The sequence below is a fragment of the Phymastichus coffea genome, unplaced genomic scaffold (assembly GCF_024137745.1).
Source record: "Phymastichus coffea isolate CEN01 unplaced genomic scaffold, Cenicafe_Pcof_1.1 PCOF00012, whole genome shotgun sequence".
NCBI lineage: Eukaryota > Metazoa > Arthropoda > Insecta > Hymenoptera > Eulophidae > Phymastichus > Phymastichus coffea.
Window position 1 is genome coordinate 3,065,706 of NW_026706823.1, and position 21,076 is coordinate 3,086,781.

Here is a 21,076-nt window from a genome sequence, read left to right on the forward strand (position 1 = left end):
CATTATAAATAACAATATAAAACCTATTTTTTACGTCTTTTTTCGGTTATTATGACGATGAACAAGCGCCAGTTGAATCAATCATTTAGGTATGTATGCCCAAAATAATCACGAAATCAATGTAAATACTTTTTTTTATCTTTTTCGTCCCAACCATATTGGTAAATTATAGTAAAAAATCTTCAGCTTGAAGTATCGTAACAGTATTTCAAAAGGATTCTTTTTTCATTCAATAGTTTTCAAAATACACATTAAGTTGTATGCATATACAATTATGTCATGACATTTGAAAAGGTAAGCCTCACCTTTGATATTAGTTATAATTAGTAATAAGGATACATAGTTGTACTCAAATGAAATATAAAAACTTCAAAATTACCTATTTCAAACTAAAAAGATAATAATAAAAATATAATTTTATTATTTCTAAAAGCGATTTTTTATTTACAATATTTTAATTATTCTACATAATATAAAAATTCAGTATTCACTCCTGTCATCATTAATTACAGGAACCGCCTATTTCCTTTAACAGATTTGCGTCAATTTATCAGCTGACTTTACAAGTTTTTAAAAGTATCGAGCATGAGATAGAAAATAAATTACTGCTACATGTGAACAGCATCTAATGGTTCTCATCCTATTTGCACATTTTCCGAACTATCGTTTGATTTTGCCCGATCTTATTTAGTTTACTTTATATTTTATAAAATAGTTATATTTTTCTGCAGATACATGACGAGAACTTGAATCTAAATTATAGTTTAAAATTTCTTTAGATAATGTGATATAATGCATCACTATTAGATCGACCACTGACTTTTTCCCTGTCACGTTACCGTATGAATAATTTAGACCGTCAACTCATGAATCTATAACATTTCGTTTCACGAAAATCGACCCATTCACGCCTGAGGAAACAACGTTACAAGCCGGTGACGAAATTCAACAACAGGCCAAAACAATGAAGGCAGTCAACGAAAGAGAGAAAATTAAGAAGTTCACGCACACTATCACGCACTGACACCGTCATAAAATGAAAAAACGGCGATAATCACAGTAGACAACCGGTGAGTTTTACACCCGCGAACCGACCATGTGATTGCGGAAAAATGGAAACCCGAGCGAAAACAATAGAAAAGGCGACGCAAACGCGCGACTACCGCGTTCACACAAACACAAACATGCATGTCAGTTCACAGAAAACGGCGAAAAAATGAGCAGACGGGAAGGAAAATTAACGCGCCGGACACTTGCACACTATACACACTCTCTTTTAGCGCCCAGTCACCGGAACCACTGCCACAACCAATGGAAATAAGCAGCCGGCAATCAGCTGATTGCCGGCTACTCGCGGATGATAACGGCGCTCTGAGCGCCCTGCTGCCACTACGTAGGGAAAATCCTTGTTCCCCGCTTACATACACATACACACACTAGATCTGCGCGACTGGAGCTGCGCAACTGGAGCTCCAGCGCTCTAAGAAGCAAAAACTAGCACCGGTACCGAGAACAAAGCACACGTGGACGAAAGGTAGTAGTTACTTTGATGACCCGCAATAGACAGGATAGAATGTAAAAAGAGAAGGAGCGCGAGCTAGAGAGACAGAGAGAGAGAGAGTGAGAGAACGAAGTAGAAAGAAAGAGATCGAATAACTACAGGCGTGCGCACGTAACTGACCGACATATTTTGAATTCATTATACGCGCATGCGAATGGATACGAGTAAAATGTAAATTGACGCCTAATGACGAGCGAACTAGAAATTAAATAGGAATAATAATGTAAACACAAATTCGATTGTGAGGACGCTTCGAATAGAAAAGTTGCCAATAATAATAATGAAAAACACCTAGCTAAAATAATTATGTGAATTATTATACATAACCGCGAAAAGAAAATATGAAAACACATATGCAACCTTTAAAACAAAATGCTGTATATGTACTTGAAAGTGATAATTATCAAAATCATTAATATCGACATAGTTAGCTGACGAAATTTTAATTTCTGACAAAATGCGCTAGTGACATCATGAATGTAATAGACTAGGAGACAAATTAAAATGAACTTTTATTTCCATCCGTATCGAAAATTCGACAAGAGTAGAAGTAGATCTTATACATTAATCAATGCTGGTCGACTTAGTACGGAGTGAGAGAGGGTACATAGCGATGTGGTAGCAGATAATGAGTGAGCGTTGCTAATTTCCGAATTTGCATATGAACCAATAAACCGACTTCTTTTCGGAAGAAGGAGAGGATGATGATCTTCTTTTGTGGAATAACGCCGCTTGTCAATTTTTCTATCAAACATCGAATCACACAGTTGTGAAGAGGACCAGGCGAAAGAAACGTATTTACTAGGACGAAGTCGCAGCAAATAAAGTAAGCAAAGTGCTGCTCGCCATCGCGAAAATTACGTGGTGGCAAAAATTCCTAACGACCGTTGTACCCCGAAACAATGATCTAGCGATTCTGAAAATCTAGTCGGGGAAATGAGTCACCCTAAGCCCTGTGGTAGAAAGATTTTACGTGCACGACCTAAATTCTCCAAAATCATCCTCCACAATAAGTAATTTGGACTTTGTATTCCTTATCCATCAGTTCAGCTAGATAACCAATTGTTTATCCAAACTGATGTATCACAGCCAAAAAAACTCTTCTAGTCCTATTCCATTATTTTGAAAAATCTAAAAGTTCTTCTCAAGTAAGCTATTCGAATTTAGTTCTCTATCTACTCTGTCTTACAGACTTTGCTTCTTCTGCCAAACGGTTGCTAATTCTTTACGATTTTTATGGAAGCAATTACTTTTTCATTACTGGAAATATTAAAGACGAATCTTTTTCAAAAAATGCTAATAAAAAAACAAGCAATTCGGCAGTAGCTTCTTATATTTGGAATTATTTTGTTATTTGATTGATTGTATAGATGGTTGAATTTTTGACAAATTATGCTATACACTGTTTTAACGATTCAACATATCATTGTTGCCATGCATGACTTATTTGCTTTATTCGCTTCCGCGGTAGGCAGTTGCTTTTGCTGACTTTTTAACGTAGATATGAGCGTCTTCTATTCAAATTTAATTAACTTATCAATAACATCTCCGAAACCTCTATCCATAAAAAACTTATTACGTGGTCTCAAAAGTTTAACTAAACCTTCAGAATCATCAAAAATTTCTGTGCAAATTTGAGTATCATTATCATTTACATAGTAGGCTCCCAACACGTACTCATTGGTTGTACAAATTATAAATGATTTGCATAGCGGTGTCTTTTTGTCCTGAGTAAGACTTCCGCTGGTATTCATTATTTGTATTTTTTTATACATAAAATACACTATTGTATACTAAAGATAATTATTTATCACTTATATCATGCAATAATACTGTTTATTTATTTGCTACTAGGACTATGTGATTTTTAATTAAATAATCTTGATTAGTAATATTTCGAGAATTTGAATTCCGAAACGATGTCATTATTTCGCGTAGTATGAAAATATTTTTCCATTTCAAACCCGTCAATAACATAAGATAACTTTTAGGTAACGAAAATCTCCAATTTTATCTGTCAGCTCCTTGTCAACATCAATTCTGAGTTTCTATAAAAGTGTGAATATTTCTGAAATTTTTGCTGCTGAAATTAGATATTACTGTAATACAATGTATATTTTCTTCATAGAAACGGTTTTTACTAAAATAATTTTTGCAACATTCATTAGTAGTGAGAACTAAAATGTTTTTCATTGTATGAATTTACAACCGGGCTTCAAATGATACTGTGCCAATTTTTTAACGTTTTCTGTATAAAATAATATTTATATGTGGCAACACACATATCTATAAGTAAATTCGCTGTATCTTTCTCTTCTATCTTTTTTTTCAATAAATGATACAGAAGGGTCTATCAAGTCAGTATTTTAAGAGGAACTTGTAGAGGAAAATTAGATAGTTGACTAAGAGATAACGATGGCATTGCGATAATTATATTTGCAATTATTGTCTAAATTGTCTGCAGCAGAGATTTTTTTCTTCGACGTAAAAACTGTGTGGTAAGTCTTGCATAAAAAATCGACTTTAGCATCTAAATTCAAATATTCTTTCAAGTCATCAATCATTGTTTCTGTTTTAACACATCTTGTATATCCAAATACTTTTTTCTCGCTCAAGTTATATTTAATACAATTTTGATACTGTCTTATATTTTCTGGAGACACAGTGAATCTGAAAATGGATAAAAATAGAAATTATTCATAATAAAAATTTTGAGTTGATAGAAGACAATAAAAAATAACATAACACTATTCGAAAAAACTTGCTTCCTAACAACACTTTGGAAAGAAATAAAAACTTAGGTTTATTATTTTTATATATTTTTATACATATCACATGAATAAGTAAGATAACGAAAGTATCATTACTATTTTTTAAACAATAATTTCTAAATTTAATTATTTTATTAAATTATTCATTCCCATTGTTTTGAAAACAATATTGAAAAATATACAATATATTTTTTAATTTACACACGCATGCATACATGCGCGCGCGCACACGTACACTAATTTTCTCTATAAATTGGTGAAAATAATAATTATTAAATGAAGTGTGCGAAATACAAAATAAATTTTGTAATTGTCTTTTAATTTTGACATAAAATAGCGATACATATTTTGTTTCTTAAAAATGTAAGTTGCCATAGTAATACAGCAATAAAAATTAGCTAATAAATTTATTTTGTCGGCTACTTATATTGGTAGTCTTATATATATATAGTTTTACACACACACACACACACACACACACACACACACACACACACACACACACACACACACACACACACACACACACACACACACACACACACACACACACACACACACACAACAACGTTAACAAGATGCAATGTTAATTGTAAGGGCAATTGGTAATCTTGATTTATTTATAACTATACTGTATAATCCTAAATGTAACCTAGAAGTGGTTTTGAATAATTTTCCAGAAGAAACTACTCCAAATGATATTTTACATATAACAGTTCGATTGTTTTAAATAAAATTTCAGTCAATTATTAAACGATATTATTAACAAAAATTTATCTGGAAGGGTTTAAGTATGTTTTATACAACTAAATTTTAAGAGAGGATTGCCACATATTCATCTTTTGATAACTTTACATCCTCAAAATAAAATAAAACTCCAGGAAATATGGATAATTTATGCTTAAATATCTGAAAATAAAAAATTTAAAAAATTAGTCATGAGTCATATATTACATCGTCCATGTACTGACAATTCTCCGTGAATATAAATAAGAGAAACTAAATATTAACAGAATTTTTCCAAGGAATTTCAATAAATGACAACAATGCGAAAAACTGGATATCTAAATTATCATAGACTATCTAAATTATCGTATAATATTTCTAATAATCATGTTTATCAACTTTAACATTCTAAGAAAAATGTCGATGTTGACAATTCAATTATAGTTCCTTATAATAGTTTCTGTTTAAAGAAATATAAATGTTAGATTAATGTTGAATAGTATAAATATTGAAAGCATCAAATACGTATATGTTTGACTATACACATAAAGGTTGAAATATGGCTCAATATAAAGTAAACAAAGATAAATTTAAAAAATAATACAAAAAAGGAAAGAAAAATTAAATAATATAATGATGAAATTATCTATAACGTAATAGATACATTCATCGACAGACGAATTTTGAGTTCAATGGAAGCATCTTTGTATTTATATGGTTTCCTAATATATAGTAGTAATCATACTGATAAATATTCAGCTAAACATATTGAAAATCAACAAAAAATTACTTTCAAAGAATATGACGAAATGTTTGCTTTGAATAAATACGAAACAACTCTAACTGTTTGGTTCAAATTGAATAGAAGAGACGACTTTGTACTTCAATTGAAATATTGTTATACATCAATACATTGTGATTTTAATAAGTCCATGTCTTCATTCGCTGAATCTAGTCGTAGAAGACACAAGATGTTTGAAATCCATGTAAATCTTTACTTGAGTGACTTTCGTTTGACGTGCTCTTTTATATCCTTTAACGTCATAGCTATTGCAGTTATGTGTTAAAAGTACTTCTCAGCTACTACTGCAATATCAGTGTACTTACATTGATAAGATTCTACAATAAAATCTCGTAATTCACAAATTGTAATAGGAAAGGTAGCGATCATAGGATCAGAAATTGCAGATTTCAAGGATTATAATCGTTCGTCTGAATCAACAGATGGTTCTTTAGGCGTATCGAGCTTGGATTTTTTGGCAGTGTGAATCTTCGTTTTTTGAGTTGGAGAATTTTGAGTATTGGTATTTATGGCTATAGTACTTGTGAAACTGATAGAAGCAAATCGTTTGTAATATTTCTTGTTAACTAAACTACTAGATTTTCTAAAAGGAAGTGAGTCGTTGAAAGTTAATGGTTGCTCGGAACCGCATTTATTTTCGCTTCCAGAGCCATCCACGTTGTTCGCCCTCAAATCTTCAGTATCATTGGTATTTTTTATTTCATCATTTTAGTTGTCATTGTTGAGATTATTTTCCAATACTTCACTGCTAGGTACTTCATTGTTCGTCTCTTATATACTGGCTTGTGTATTTTCCGTTCTTTTTGCAATGAAGCAGTGTTTACCTATGTGGCCTTCCTTGTGACATATGTAACATAAAATCTTGTACGCAGAAAAATAAACGCGATATAGCATATCTAGATAGTTGAATGTAATATCAGTAGGTAGTTTGTTTACGTCTGAAGGACGTTTTCCACTATTATTAAACTCACTGGCTTGAGAATTCATAACTGTAATTTTATTTCTTATTTTATTGTTGATATTCTTTTCTATGTTGTCTTTACTCTGTAAATTTAACATGGTTTTCATATTTTGTCGTGAAAATATGCTAAAGTAAATGTATATAAACTGACGCGGTGTACTCTCCATAATTATGTTATTAATTTATTAATGTGAAACTGTAAAAAATGAAAACTTGGTTAAAACAAGTATTCTTGCTCCGGTGATTTTTATTAGAGTAAAGTTTTTATAGTACCTTTTGTAAAAATAAATGAAACCTCCTTCCCACTTTTTGTTGTCATTTTTAATGTGTTAGGTCCCAACCTAGAGCAATTTCTAGACGCTAAAGTGTCACTAAGCGACCGCTTGTGTGAGAAAACTCATTTAAAAGTTTCTCACGCAAGAACGCCTAATAACAGACTTTTTGTTTTCCGCGATCGCGAAAAGGCACACGTATGTCTGCGAATCAAGGCTGTCTTGCAGAATTAACAATCCTGCATAATAGTGCTCGATGTGCACTTCATAAGTAGAGCACCATGAGGCCGAGAGAGAAGTTCTTCCCTCTCTCTCGGACTCTCATGTCTCTCGGTCTATTGTTCCTCTCCGTCTCTCGGATCCCACCTGATCACTCTCTTTAACTTTTGAACTTGCTCTCTCTTTATTGCCTTCGCGAGAGCCGTCATATCAAAAAGTAAATGGTTGTTTTCGTGGTTGATTTGATAACGAGAAGAGCGGAGTGATTAGCTGGTTGGCCGGTAATATTTGTTGTCACGTCAATAAGCGACTGACCTTTTCTTTCATTATTACTGAACTGCGAGGAAGCTTTCGCTTTTTCGAAACGACGAGCAAAAAAAGGCAAATAGAAAAGAAACAACAGAGAGAGTGGACGCATTGTCCTAAGTTACGAACAAACAGTTTTGCATTATAACAAAGAAGTAGTGAATAAAGTTTCTCTGAAATAGTTTTAAAGAAATTATTTGAAAAACCTAAATTCTCCGCCAATCCCTCTCGACTTGTGTGGTGTGCGTGGCTGCGAATGGTGCTTCAAACACACTTTACACTCGCTTAATAAAACTAAGAAGCAGTTGGAGGAGTCTCCCGACATCCGAAAAAAACAGAACGTAACATGTTGATTTTTTTTATCGTTGAGGCCTTATGTAGGATATAGTCAATAATTTTATATTTATATACAATACATTTGACTAAGCTTGTACAATTATAATGCCTTTTTAATACTCTGATTATATTGCAAATATTTTAATAAATGACAATATTCAAATTTATTTTGAACAAATATAAGAAATATTTTAGTGGAGATTTTAAGGTGAACAAAACAATTAATACCATTAAACGCATATGTACGTTTCTATTAAAAGAAGGAATATCATGCCAAATTTTTAGATTTTCTTAATTATTTGAAACTGCATATGATAATAATGTAATTTATGAGCATTTGGTATTGAACTGTAAAAATCTATTTGAAAATATGCATAAAAATCTAAATGAAGATTAAAAAACGATATTTGATTTGATAACTAATAAATGACAAATAATATCGAGTAAAGTCGCAAACAGTTATTAATAAATTCGTGGAAGCGTTAGATATCGATCGTAATTTTATTTTGGTTTATTTTCGTGGTCATTGATACGTACTGTAACGAAGAACGTTACATGCGCGCTCTCACCTCGTCTGGAGACTGCCCGCGAGGGGCAGCACCTGTCGAACATGAGTTGAAGGCGTGCACTGCGCAGGAAGAGAGAGATAGATCCCGAAAATAAAAGAGTCTACGATAGCTGCTCGCGGAGTACGGATGTAGCCCTTATAGAGCGCGGTTATTCCTGGCGTTTAAAAAGGAGAGTGCCGCGAGGTATGTGAAAGGACATTAGCTGAGAGGAGAGGGCATCCTGATAAATCGTACGCAAGCAATTCGACGGACGCCCAACTCCATACAAGCAACTTCTCCAGCGAGATCAAGAGACTAATCAAGGTTAATCTGAGCAACGACTCGGTTAAGAGCTGGTCTCACGAGGTAAGCTAGCCAGCTTCGCGTTAATAGTTTCGCGCGTTTAAGATGAACTAGCCGGCGATCTGACGTGATTTCGAAAACGACAAAAGACGATCGCGCGTGTACAATGATTGTAGCGAAAGCGAGTGAGCGTGGCTCGTACGCGGCAGCGGATAAGATGGCGGCGCCCGTTGCCACGTGTAGCACAAATCGCGATAGCAGCGCATGCCCAAAATTTATATATGGCTGTCGAAATAATGAAGGACGCCTTAGTGATAAATAAGTTCAATGTGAGATAATCAGTGGCTGGCCCATTAGTGGTATCTCTTCCCTTATCGGTACGTTCATTGTGGCAAAACGACTTCGTGCTTTTGCGCCCGTTTTCAGCTAGCTGAGTTTCCCTAAATACTTCCGAGCAAGGCTGAGGTTACCAAATAAAATAACGGTAGCAACCAACGGGGACTTCGTTTGGAAGCAAGTACATACGCCCGAGATAAGATAGCAGCAGGAGGATTGCCGCAGAGAAAGCGTTTGTAATTGCCTGTGGAGGCAATCTTCTAGGAAGTTCAGAGTACGACGCTAAAGCATGTGCCTTTGAATGACGCAGCGGGAACGTTCTCGCAATTCACGCTCATTTGCGTAAATACACAGGGCAAACCTGCAACCCGTAAACGACGTAGTTCCTCTCAAATTCACATCGTCTTACAGTACACATATCTAATTATTGCCAGATGGGTTTATCATCAACTCATTAACAATATAAATTAAATTTCGCATTAGTTTTTACTGAATATTCTATTTTATTTACAGATATTAATTTTGTTTATAATTCATAAATAGAAAATATATATTAAATTTACTTACAATGGTAAATTCCACTAAAACTGGGAAACTATAATATACTTAATATTAAAAACCGTAAACAGTGTTCTTAATTATCTTATACAGTAATATTATTTATTTATGTATTTTATGTTGCACAGGATTTGACTAGATATTTGTTCCTATCAAAAATTACAGTTTTTCTTTTAGCGTTCTTTTTCGTTTCTAAAGTTTTCATTTCTAGTGGTAATATGTTGAAATATTTTATTGCCACTATATAACCACTATTTAGCATTAACGTTATATTAAATTTAGTTCATTGCACATTTCTTTTTCTTTTTATACTGTTTGAATTTATGTATTTATTTTTTCATTCATCATAGTGATAAAAAAAAGATTCAAGTACGAGGGTCGTTTGAAAAGTCCGTGCAAAGTCATAGAGATGGCGCTACTAGTGCGGATCAAGGTTATTTTCAGTTAGTGGCATATCTTGGAAGAGCACACACCAAGTTTCAACCAGATTGGCCAATTACTTTGCGTTTTACATTCGTTTCAATCAAAGAAATCGAGTGGTTGTAAAAAAATGGACGAAAAAGAATTTCGTGTATTGATTAAACATTACTTTTTCAAAGGCAAAACGCCTCAGGAGATTAAACAGAAGCTTGATAAACATTATGGTGATTGTGCACCTTCGATTAGAATGGTTTATAAGTGGTTTCAAAATTTTCGGAGTGGCCATATGAGCACAAAAGACGCTGAACATTCTGGATGTCCTGTTGAGGTTACCACTTCAGAAATCATTGATAAAATCCATGATATGGTGATGGCTGACAGAAGAGTGAAGGTGCGTGAGATTGCTAGTACTGTAGGCATCTCGAGCGAACGGGTACATAATATTTTGCACCAACATTTGGACATGAAAAAGCTATCCGCTAGATGGGTGCCGCGATTGCTCACGATTGACCAAAAACGAGATCATGTGAACTGTTGCAAGAATGGTTTGCAGCTGTTCCAGCAAAATCCGCAAGACTTTAAGCGTCGTTTTATCACTGTAGATGAAACATAGATACATCACTACACTCCTGAGACCAAAGAACAGTCTAAACAATGGGTTACCAAGGGGGAATCTGCTCCAAAAAAGGCGAAGACAATTCCTTCGGCCGGGAAGGTTATGGCGACTGTCTTTTGGGATTGGCAAGGAATAATCTTCATCGTTATTGGATCGTTTGAAAACCGAGTTGCTAGAGAAACGTCCACCACGACAATGCACCAGCTCACGCCTCAGCAGTTATGGCCGCAAAACTGATGGAGATAGGGTTCCAACTCGTTTCACATTCGCCTATTCTCCAGATTAGGCTCCGTCGGACTACTGTTTGTTGTCTAATATGAAAAAATGGTTGGCGGGGAAAAGATTTTATTCAAACGAGGAGGTGATTGCAGAAACGAATGCCTATTTTACAGACTTGGACAAATCCTATTATTTGGAAGGGATTAACAAACTAGAGCAGCGTTGGATGAAGTTTATAAGCCTAAAAGGAGACTATGTTGAAAAATAAAAAAGATTTATTAAAAAAAATCAAGCATTTTTTATTTTTGCACGAACTTTTCAAACGACCCTCGTATAAAAACCTTGTCAAATCTCAGTGAATCCTAAATAAAAAAGTGATGGCCTGAAAAGTAAAAACAGTTTATTCATGATCTGATGGGCTGAAAAGCAGTTACGTGAATTGCCATTATGTGGCAGTATATATACATGTTATAGACTTAATATATACAAAAAATTATTAGCAGAGCCACTAATATATTCAGTAAATTTGTGCTAAAAAATATATCGAGTCATTTTATATTTTATATTTTATGACATCTATTTATTGCATATATATATATATTGTAATGGGGTTAATACCGTATATTCAATTTAATGCGCATGATCGTATCGAAGAGCGCGCGTGATTACCTATACGTTCAAACACGAAAACCGGAGAGCAGGAGGGAACGGGTATAAGTCAACCAACTATCTACTATTGAAATAAATACGATCTAAATTATAATCAATATCACATGCGAGATCGTTTATTTCCTCTAAACTGTACACTGTATTCGGCCCGCGTGTTTATGTTTACAAGACGCTCGCGCGACAATAACATGCGGAGTCGGATCAATCACCGCTCTTTGTTTGCCGAGATAATACATGCACGTTTTCTAGCGAGTACGAGAGATTAGTTATTTAGCGATCCCGAAATTAAGCTGGCCAGCTTACCTTATTAACAGTTGTACGGCAACACGAGAGAATGTAGCTCACAATTGAGTTTCGGCAAAGTCTATTGCTTTTTTTTGTTTGCGACGAGAAAACTTGCGTTCACGATTTCGCCCTCCATGGGAAACTCCTCACTCGCACACTCTTACACGCACTCGTAGAGTTCAGTATCAGGCACGGCTCCTGCAGGCTTGGATCAGCTCGTCTCGGCACTCGGGAAAGCTCGGAAACTATCAACTATCCCACCTTGCATAGCTTAGCGACCGGGTGCTAATCTTCGATTCCTTCGTTTTTGTACGCGCGCGTTCCGTTACGTCTAGTGTCGAATTCCTTTAATACATTTCCCTCCAACCGGCAGGTGCTACCCTCGCCGGCAGCCGCATGGTTGGGCCGATAGCGCTAATACGACGTTTATCGTCACAGCCCCCTTCCAGTCTGGACCTATGGGGTCCTCGACGATAATATTATTAGCGCTGTTCCTTTTGAGGTAAGGAGGGGAAAGGATAATAAAAGGTCATATTCTCTGTGATTTCCTGAGCAACTTTATTACGTACCAGTGTGAGTGTAGCCCTGCCCACGGGGGCAGGGATCTTCAATTGGGTGGTCGCTGGTCATCTCCCGTCCTGCATCCAGCGGGGGCGCCCGCGTGCCTTCCATCCCAGCCTCTCCTGGACCAGGTCGATGTGCTGCCTGACGTGGGAACACCGGTCTGTGCGGGTCACCCCGGGATAGTGACATACGTTGCACCCTTCCCATTGGGCGCGGGAGGCCTCGCTCTCTGGGGGTCAGTTGCAACCCGTCCCGCCGGTTCGGGGCGGACCACAACGGCCTTTCTACCGTGGAGTCCTCATCCGTGAACCCTACCACAAGATTTATGTGGATGGGTCCCGTTGCTTGACCCCCATTGCTGTCATCCACATTGACCACCAGGTTTACCCCGCACGTCCGCGGGCCCCGGTGTGTCGTGGCCTCCGACCTGGTCTCCGGAGCCGCTGGTCTGGCTCCGACGGTTGGAGGCTGGGAGAGTGAATAGTGAAGCCAATAGGTGCGTCACCGACCGGGCCCTAGAGGGCCTGGCGGTGACGGCGCTGCACCTCCTTTAGCGCCTGTGCGAACTGACGCCGGTGGGACACCACCTTACTCCAGTAATCCATATCACTGGGGCGGTGTCCCGCAGCCGTGTACGCGTCGTACTCCGCATACACGGTTCGTTGGAGGGTGTTGAGGGTCGTCTATCCTTGCTTGACCTCCCTCAAACCCTCCACTATCTCTTCCCAGGTTCGTTCACCAGGCGAGGATGCCTGGCTAGTGAACCTGGGGCGCCAGGTCGCGTCGGCGAAGCCCCCCTCCGTTTGGGTGCCCACGGAGGTTGGTGGGGTCTTCAGCGGGATGGCTTCCGCTAGAGGTCCAGGTAGCAGTGCGGTCTCAGTGCGCGCGATTCCGGGCGTCGTCGACGCGTGTGTGGCGGTCCCTTCGATGGGGAGCTCCTCTATTAGCACGGATGACGAGCTCTCGTGAGCTCGCACCTGTGCTTGCTCCTCCTCCTCCTTTATGTTGCTGAGAAGGCGTAGAGCGGCGTGGACCACCCCTTCTACGGCGGGGCCCAAGTCTAGCCCGATAAGTGCGGCCGAATTCGGTAACAGTCCCACACATCAGTATCCGTAATATTTTCCTCGGGTATCGATGGTGGGCGCCTGTTCGGCTGCCCAAGGCCTTAGTCGCCGGGGTTGAAGGTGGGGTCCTTGGCGTCGGTCTCCCAGGTCCTTCGTTCGCAGGGCCTCATGCATCCGCGGTCGGTGTTCTCGGCGGCCTACCTCTCTTCCTTTTCCCGACAATAGGAGAGGAGATACATGGATTCTGTTGATATTTTAACAAGTCAATATTTTTTAAAGAATGAAACATACTCGTATTATGTCGTATGAAATGTACATATTTTCACGAATTTATGTTTCCATAAAAAAATTAAAGCCAAATTACAAATAATACCTCGCTATTACAATTACAATTACATTAAAATTACAAAACTCCAGTGATGTTTTAGTACTTGATACATCGATCATTTTCACGGTGCCAGTTTAGGTTCTCTATTGACCAATAATGACTGTTGTGTCAATTCAATTGACTCTCACTATGGATCGTTGCTTCGTCAGAAAACATGACGTAATTGTAAAAATTTGAATAGTGATTCGATATTTCTTGGACCCAATAGTAAAAATTAAATATTCTTTGGACATGTTCAGGTTTCAATCTCTGAGTTAATATCATGTGATAAGGAAGGAATCAATGAATAACTTAAATCCTCCAAACTGTGCTACGTGTAATGTTTGATTGCACTGCAATTTGACGTGTAGATAAATGCACATTTAAGTTTGTCAACGTCGTTGTTACCGCACTCTACGTCGATGCCTTGCACATCTTTCTATTCTAACAACCGTGGTATTTGATAGGTATTGATGTATATTCGGGAAGCATTCTTGATGCAATCTCGTTGCTGCATGATAGTTAATATGACATTCATTGAATGTCAACAGAATATCAACTATACAATTACGAGTATAATCTAATATTTGTTGCATAAGTTTAATTAAGCATTAATATCACGTGTAGGTAGTAGATGTTACAAGAATATGTATAATAACACAATTTGAAATAGATTGCTATAAATTTGTTTGTTGTAAAAGTATAAGGGGATATCCTCGTATAGATCGCGAAAAATGAAGACAAACTTTAGGAATTTTATTAAAAGAAACTATTCAATATTTTTATTTGAAATTTTATTACGTAGTTTCTTGTAGTTTGTAGAAACATGAAAAATTTTTATATATACATAATGTTAATTAGGTGAGCCACGTAATCAAATGAAAGGTGAAGATATTTTTTTTTTGGTCTCAATTGGCGCCATGTTTCGTTGTTGCTGTGTCATTCTGAAACATAAGAAACAAAGTTTTTTGACATTATTATACCAATTCCTCGTCCACTTACTTAATTTTGAAATGTTAAAAAAATTTTTGAAAAAATGGCGGACTTTTGAAAAAAAATTCATAAAAGTTTTTTTTTTATTAATGCAAAAGAGTTATTAAATAATTTGTTAAAACAAAATCCTTTAGGTTTATCGACTAGCTAATTAAATTTCCTTTAAAATGGTATATTTTTTTTTCAATAGCTTTAAAACTCGCTGAGTAATCAGTGGCGCCAATTGGGAAAATCGAAAAATTGAGTTTTCGAGAAAAACGCGTTTAAAATTTGCGGTATACAATATATTATTTTTTAATAGAATTTTTTCATACTTACAGCTACTAATCGACTTTTGCACTATTCAGCAATGCCTGCTCCATAAAGAAGCCCTTCTTCTTCTTCGAAATGTTGATTTTCAGATGCAGTTTTCCTTTTTTTGACCAATCGAGCTTCCTTGGATGCACTCTCCGTTTTGATGTTTTGCCGTGTTACTCGTTCAGCGTCGGTGTTCTTGGCGTAACTGGTACTGGGCAATCCGATTTTGAACTCCAGGCACTTCATCATCTTCAAAACTGCATTGAATCCGTCATTAAAAACTACGGCAGCTATATAAGCAGCAATTTCCACGGTCTTTGCGCCACAATGCAAGTGTTTTGGTGCTAAACGCCACACGAGCGCATTGAAACTCTCGTTAGCGTTTTGAGTGTAGCCACCTAAACATCTTTCCAATAAATCATCTTTGGAAAGATCTTGGTAGATTGGAAGAAGGTGTTTTTGAACGTCCGGATTCAGTGGCGGAGGATGTTCATAGACGTTTGCTCCAATACATTGTGAGGCTTGCCATTCGCACCAACTGTCTACTCCAGCAGGGCAGTTTTCGTGCTGCGGGTTCTCGTCAGTTGAACACATGTGGTAGTACGTTGCTATTATAGCTTTTTTCATGTCTTCAACGGAGTTATCATTTCTTCTGATCGCAAGTCCATAATAATTGGTTAACTTTTTGATGAGCGCATCGGTGAGCTTTCCTTTTCCGCCAAGTTTTTCACTTTTTTTCAAATTTCGCAAACGCGTACCCATTCGTTTCTGAACGTGTCCAATGCACTCACATTTCTTGACAATGTAGTCTTCTCCATAAGGATTTATTTTAAGTATAGCCAAAAAAGTCTTGGAGTCACCATCGCCGATGTAAGTAGTGTACATGACGCCGTAATACTCTTGCGATCTCAAAAACATTTCGACGACTGCATCGACCTCCATTTTGCCAGCGGATCCGGCGTGGTTTGCTCTGCATTCGTCTGCGTGCTCTTCATACCAGTCCAGATATTCTTGTGTGTCTTTTTTGTATTTACATGTTACGCACGCTTGACATAACGAGCTTTTCACGACTAAATCAATGATTTTCCCGCTCTCGTATGCAATCAAACTGGTGACACTAAGTTTTGATGAGAAACCACGCTTTTTCCACGACCCATCGCCTGAAACTTTTAACTGTAGAAGTGGCCTATCATTTTGTTCGTTGAGCTTCTTCTCCTCTTCAATAGCACTTTAGCAACTACTCATAAAACAGATCTTCGACGCTTGATGTATATGCTCCAATATGCCATCATATGCCTTTTTACTTAATCCTTCACCAAAGTCCATCAAACTTGAGAATAAATTGAGGCCTTTCAAGCCTACACCTAAAAGTCTCATCACAAACACTATTCTACGATTGACTTCGAAGCCGTTATTGATGAAAGGGCCAGAGTTCACTTGAGTGTCACTACATCTACACGAAATCACTAGTTTTCAACCGAGACCGCGATGCCCAGCCTCCTTGAAATTCACCCCTCCTTTGCATTTTTTGCAGCACAGTAGTTCACTCAACACGGTAAAAACTGTCACAAACTCGATTATGCGGTATCGATGATCATAGTCAATCGAAACATCATCAGTAGATGCTGCTGACAATTTTCGGGCACTTGCACTAGCACCTTTTGGCTCGCCCGTTTCTGTTCTATGCTGGTTTCCTTGAAAAGAACGCTTGCGTTCTGATGCTCGATACCTCCCGGCCTTTTCACCTTTAGGGTAAGACGACATTTTGCACGCAAAACAGCAGTGAACTAATCGACAGCTACGAGAATACTGAGCCAACTGTTGTAAAACTCTTCGAAATAAACCTTTCTACCTATACTTTCAGTCGGCTTAGACTGTAGTAATCCTCTTATTTACTCAAGTATACGCACTAATACAACCAAAATTGGAATAGCATCTGCCATAGTACAATTGCGAAGCATCTCGAAGACCCAAACTCAGCGGGGCACCTATTGTATTCGAGCGTGTACCTGCCTACCTGCGCCGCACTCCGGCAGCGCGTCGCACAACGTTAAAGAAAATAACTATAGCATCGAAACCGCTGCGAATTTCACTTTAAAATTTTAACAGCATACTGTTGACATGTTATACTATCGACTTATGTAATAAAAAAAAAATCGATTTTTCAATCGATCTATACGAGGATACCCCCATAAGCAGGAAGGTAACCAAAATATGAAATATATTATTCATTTTGTAATATATCAGTGCTCCAAAAAATGGTTTTTTGAAAGATTTGCCAATAATTCCGAAATGAACAATCCAATTGAAAATTAATGCTTTAGAAAGAAAAATTATCATATAAATATTTTACGTAAAACTTGTCCGATTAGTAACTTATTATTAACCTCATTCACTCGAGCAATTAACCATTAATAATTATTAAAACTTAGTTTTTTACACGAATTAGCCATACGACATTTGTTTTGAATTCGAAAAATTACTTTGAGAGTAAGGTCAAGATTATCAACACACGTATTTTTCAATGACAAGTTATTTTTTTCTGAAAGTTTTTTCATCTTTACTCAAGCGGTCTCATTTGGCCATCGCAACATATTCCGAATTGCAAAGTTGATCGTAAAATTTTTCCTTGCAGGGCAGGGTTTCATTTGGTAAAAAGGATTGGCTTTCGCGCGATCTTTGGCGGACAAACAGACCCCATACATAATACGTCATTTTAACGTAGAATTTTCCGGTCTTCCTGAATCCATAGTCGATAATACAGATTCTCATTTATAAATAAAGTTGGCCTTGAAATGTACTTGAACATAACCTCAAAGGTCAAAAGCAACATCATCAAAATATGTTCTCTTCGAAGCCAAGCAACTTCTATCTGAAACATTTTTTGCGAAAGTTCACCTAAGCCTAGTAAGCTGGGTGTATCTTTGAATACGGTCCACTCTGTTTAATATATTTCATAAGATACATGGTGTTCCATTTTCAAAGATGCATCTAAATAACTTTTTGGAATGCATTATTTTATAAAACTGTCGAAGTATGTTTCATAAATTTTCAAAAGGAGAAGATGATAGTGATCTTGGATTTGACCTTCAAGATAATTTTTACGATTATTTGAAGGTAAACTTTGTTTTTTTCAAGAGGATTCTCTTTTTTTATTGCAGATTCTTTATTGACGTCAAAGTAACAGCTCAAGATATGATCAAATTCTTTGATTGGCAGTTAACTTTCTTTCCATACTCAGAATTCTCAGTTCATCTTCATGTCAATTCATTATCTATCAAAGTTGAGTTGATTTTCAAAAATTTCGGAAATTTATCGATGATCCAATATTGATGGTCGAAGATTTATGTTGGTTATAAAGAGAGAAAATTAAAATCTACAGTATAGAAGAACATGAGATTAATTTAACTGATGAGACACCAATACATGTTAAGCAATTTACCTTACCTTTTGCATTAAAGCAAATTGCAGTCGACGAGACAAAAAAAGTGATTGAGAATGATTTAGTTAGACGGTCAACAAGATCGTTCAATGCACCCACACAGATTGTATCTAAAAAGAAATTAATAAAATATGGTAAGAGGAAATGGAGGTTGGTAATTGATTAACGTAATTTAAATATTAAAACTATACCCGATCCATATTATTGCTACGTGTAACTAAATTTTTTTATGGTTTCAAAAGAAATAAGTTTTATTCAGCGATTAATATTGTATCAGTTTTTCATCACGTGCAAATAAATGTATCAGATATTCATATGACCGAATTTAACATAATTGACTTAGGACGTTTCAAATTTAAAATACTATCATTTGGATTAATTAATCCACCTAGAGTATTTCAAAATGTCTTAACAATAGTTTAACAATAGTAGTAGTTATGAATTGAGATTAGGATTTTGTTACGTTGGATGATATTATTATAGTTTCATATACTGTTAAAGAGCATAGTAAAAGATTTGAACTTGTAGCACAAAAATTTAGGAGACTAAAATAAGAAACTAGTAAATGCAAAATTTTCAAAAAGAACTTAGGCTTCTAGGCTAAATCATAAGTGAAGATGGTAAGAAAACAGATTCGAACAAGACTGACGCCGTAAATAAATTTTCAACCCGAAAAACAGTCAAAAATATTTGAGAATTCTTAAGATTTATTACTAGTTATTATAGACGCTTCATAGAAAAATTTTCTAAAATAACCAAGCTTCGCATACAACTATTATAAATGAAAATTATTTTTATTTGGAATAATGAGACACAGAATGCATTTGATAACTTGATAAAAGCATTGTGTTCTGCTCCAATTTTACAATTACCGTATATGAAAAAGTTGTTTATCATAATGACGGATGCATCGAATTTCGCATTTTCTTAAGGTGAAATTGGCAAAAATAGAGCCCTTGGAATTGCATCAAGAGTATTGAAGCCAGCAAAAAAAGCTATTATAGGTATAAAAGGAAAGCTTTAGAAATTGTATTTGTTGTAATATCCTTTAGAAATTATGTTTATGGGAGTATATTTACAATTTTGACTGATCATAAATCATTATTATTTTCCAAATCAACCAATTCCAACTCCTGAGTACAAGAATGAAAACTAAATTTATTAGATTATGATTATGATATTCTGTTTAAATTAATAATCAATAAGTCTGTTAAAATTAATACTAATGCAGATGCACTGTTATAGAATCCAGCGAAGAGCAGTAACATACTTATTTAAAGTTTAATAATAATAATCAAATCTCAAATGGTAAGAGCCGGAAAAATTGAAATCTACTAAAATACGTCAAAATTCAGAAGTCAAATGAAGAATGGATTAAAATAAAAAATAAAATTAGGATGAAACAATATAATAAAAATAAAATATACACTTAAAAAAGAAAATGGAATACAATTGATAAATGATAATAAAAAAATAACAGAGTTAAAAGAACAAAAACATATTGTATTTACAAAAAAAAACATTTGAGATTAGAAATGATAATATTATACTTGACGTAAATCAATTAATACAGATTTTAGATAAAAAAACATAAATGTTTAGTAAATAGAACAATATATCTTGTGACGGTAAACGTCTGGTTTGCTCTACCGTCTCGATCGCGCGACTACCTGCGAGAGCAGCACCTACTAGCCCGGGTAAGTCGAAAAAGGGAACTCGGTCCGAAATGGAAAGAAGCGTGCGCAAAGAGAAAAGAACCAGTGGGAGAGCGCCTTTGACATCGGCAACAGCGTCAAAGAGTCCAGAAGCACTAACGCTAGAGCTGTGCAGCTACCCGAAAGTCGAGGATTAGCCATCCAAGAGTTAGGAAGCGCAGATGAGTCAAACACGAACATTTATAAAGAGTGCGGAAGCGAGGTTCCGATAATTTGCATTATTGTTGCCGTTTGAAGTGAGTGGTGACATCGCCATCGTAGGCCAACCACGAGGTTGTAAAACCCCTCCACCTCATAGAATAAACGATAAAGTTATCGTGAGAGAGACGGCAACCTAAGATACCGGAGGCGATAATAATCTGCTCCCCCTGATAGTGCGACCATTTAAATAAGGCAAGCTGGCCAGCTTTGCGTCGCGATTTTGTTAAACGACCGCGCTTAATTGCTCTTCCCTCGTACCGGCGATTATGAGAAAATCGGTAGCGTGCATGCAAACGAATATCGCGAAAGAAAAATTGTGAACGAACTAGCGATGCATGATATTGTCGCGCGCACCGTATAAACATAAACATGCGGGCCAAGCGTATTGTATAGTTTATTGAAAATAAACTAGTCCATGTTTGATCGAAACGATAATTTACTGATGTCATTAGTAGTAAGTTGGTTGACTGACTCCTATCCCCTTCTGCTCTCCGGTTAGCAAAACGTGAATATTTCGATCTCGCC

General features: G+C 36.4%; 1 protein-coding gene across 4 annotated transcripts in view; it reads right to left on the reverse strand.

The window, feature by feature from the left end:
* The window catches only part of LOC131672620 (double-stranded RNA-specific editase Adar-like), a 623,043-nt gene that overhangs the window by 85,036 nt on the left and 516,931 nt on the right, over positions 1-21,076 (reverse strand). The window contains exon 7 of one of the 4 annotated variants that reach the window (XM_058949993.1): positions 525-4,231. The exons of 2 other annotated variants lie outside the window; for them this stretch is intronic. In XM_058949993.1, the coding sequence (XP_058805976.1) occupies positions 4,184-4,231 (48 nt within the window). In that variant the 3' untranslated portion in view covers positions 525-4,183. Of the gene's footprint in view, positions 1-524; positions 4,232-18,640; positions 18,746-21,076 lie in introns of those variants that run through there. One more of the 4 variants, XM_058950003.1, reaches the window with a different exon arrangement.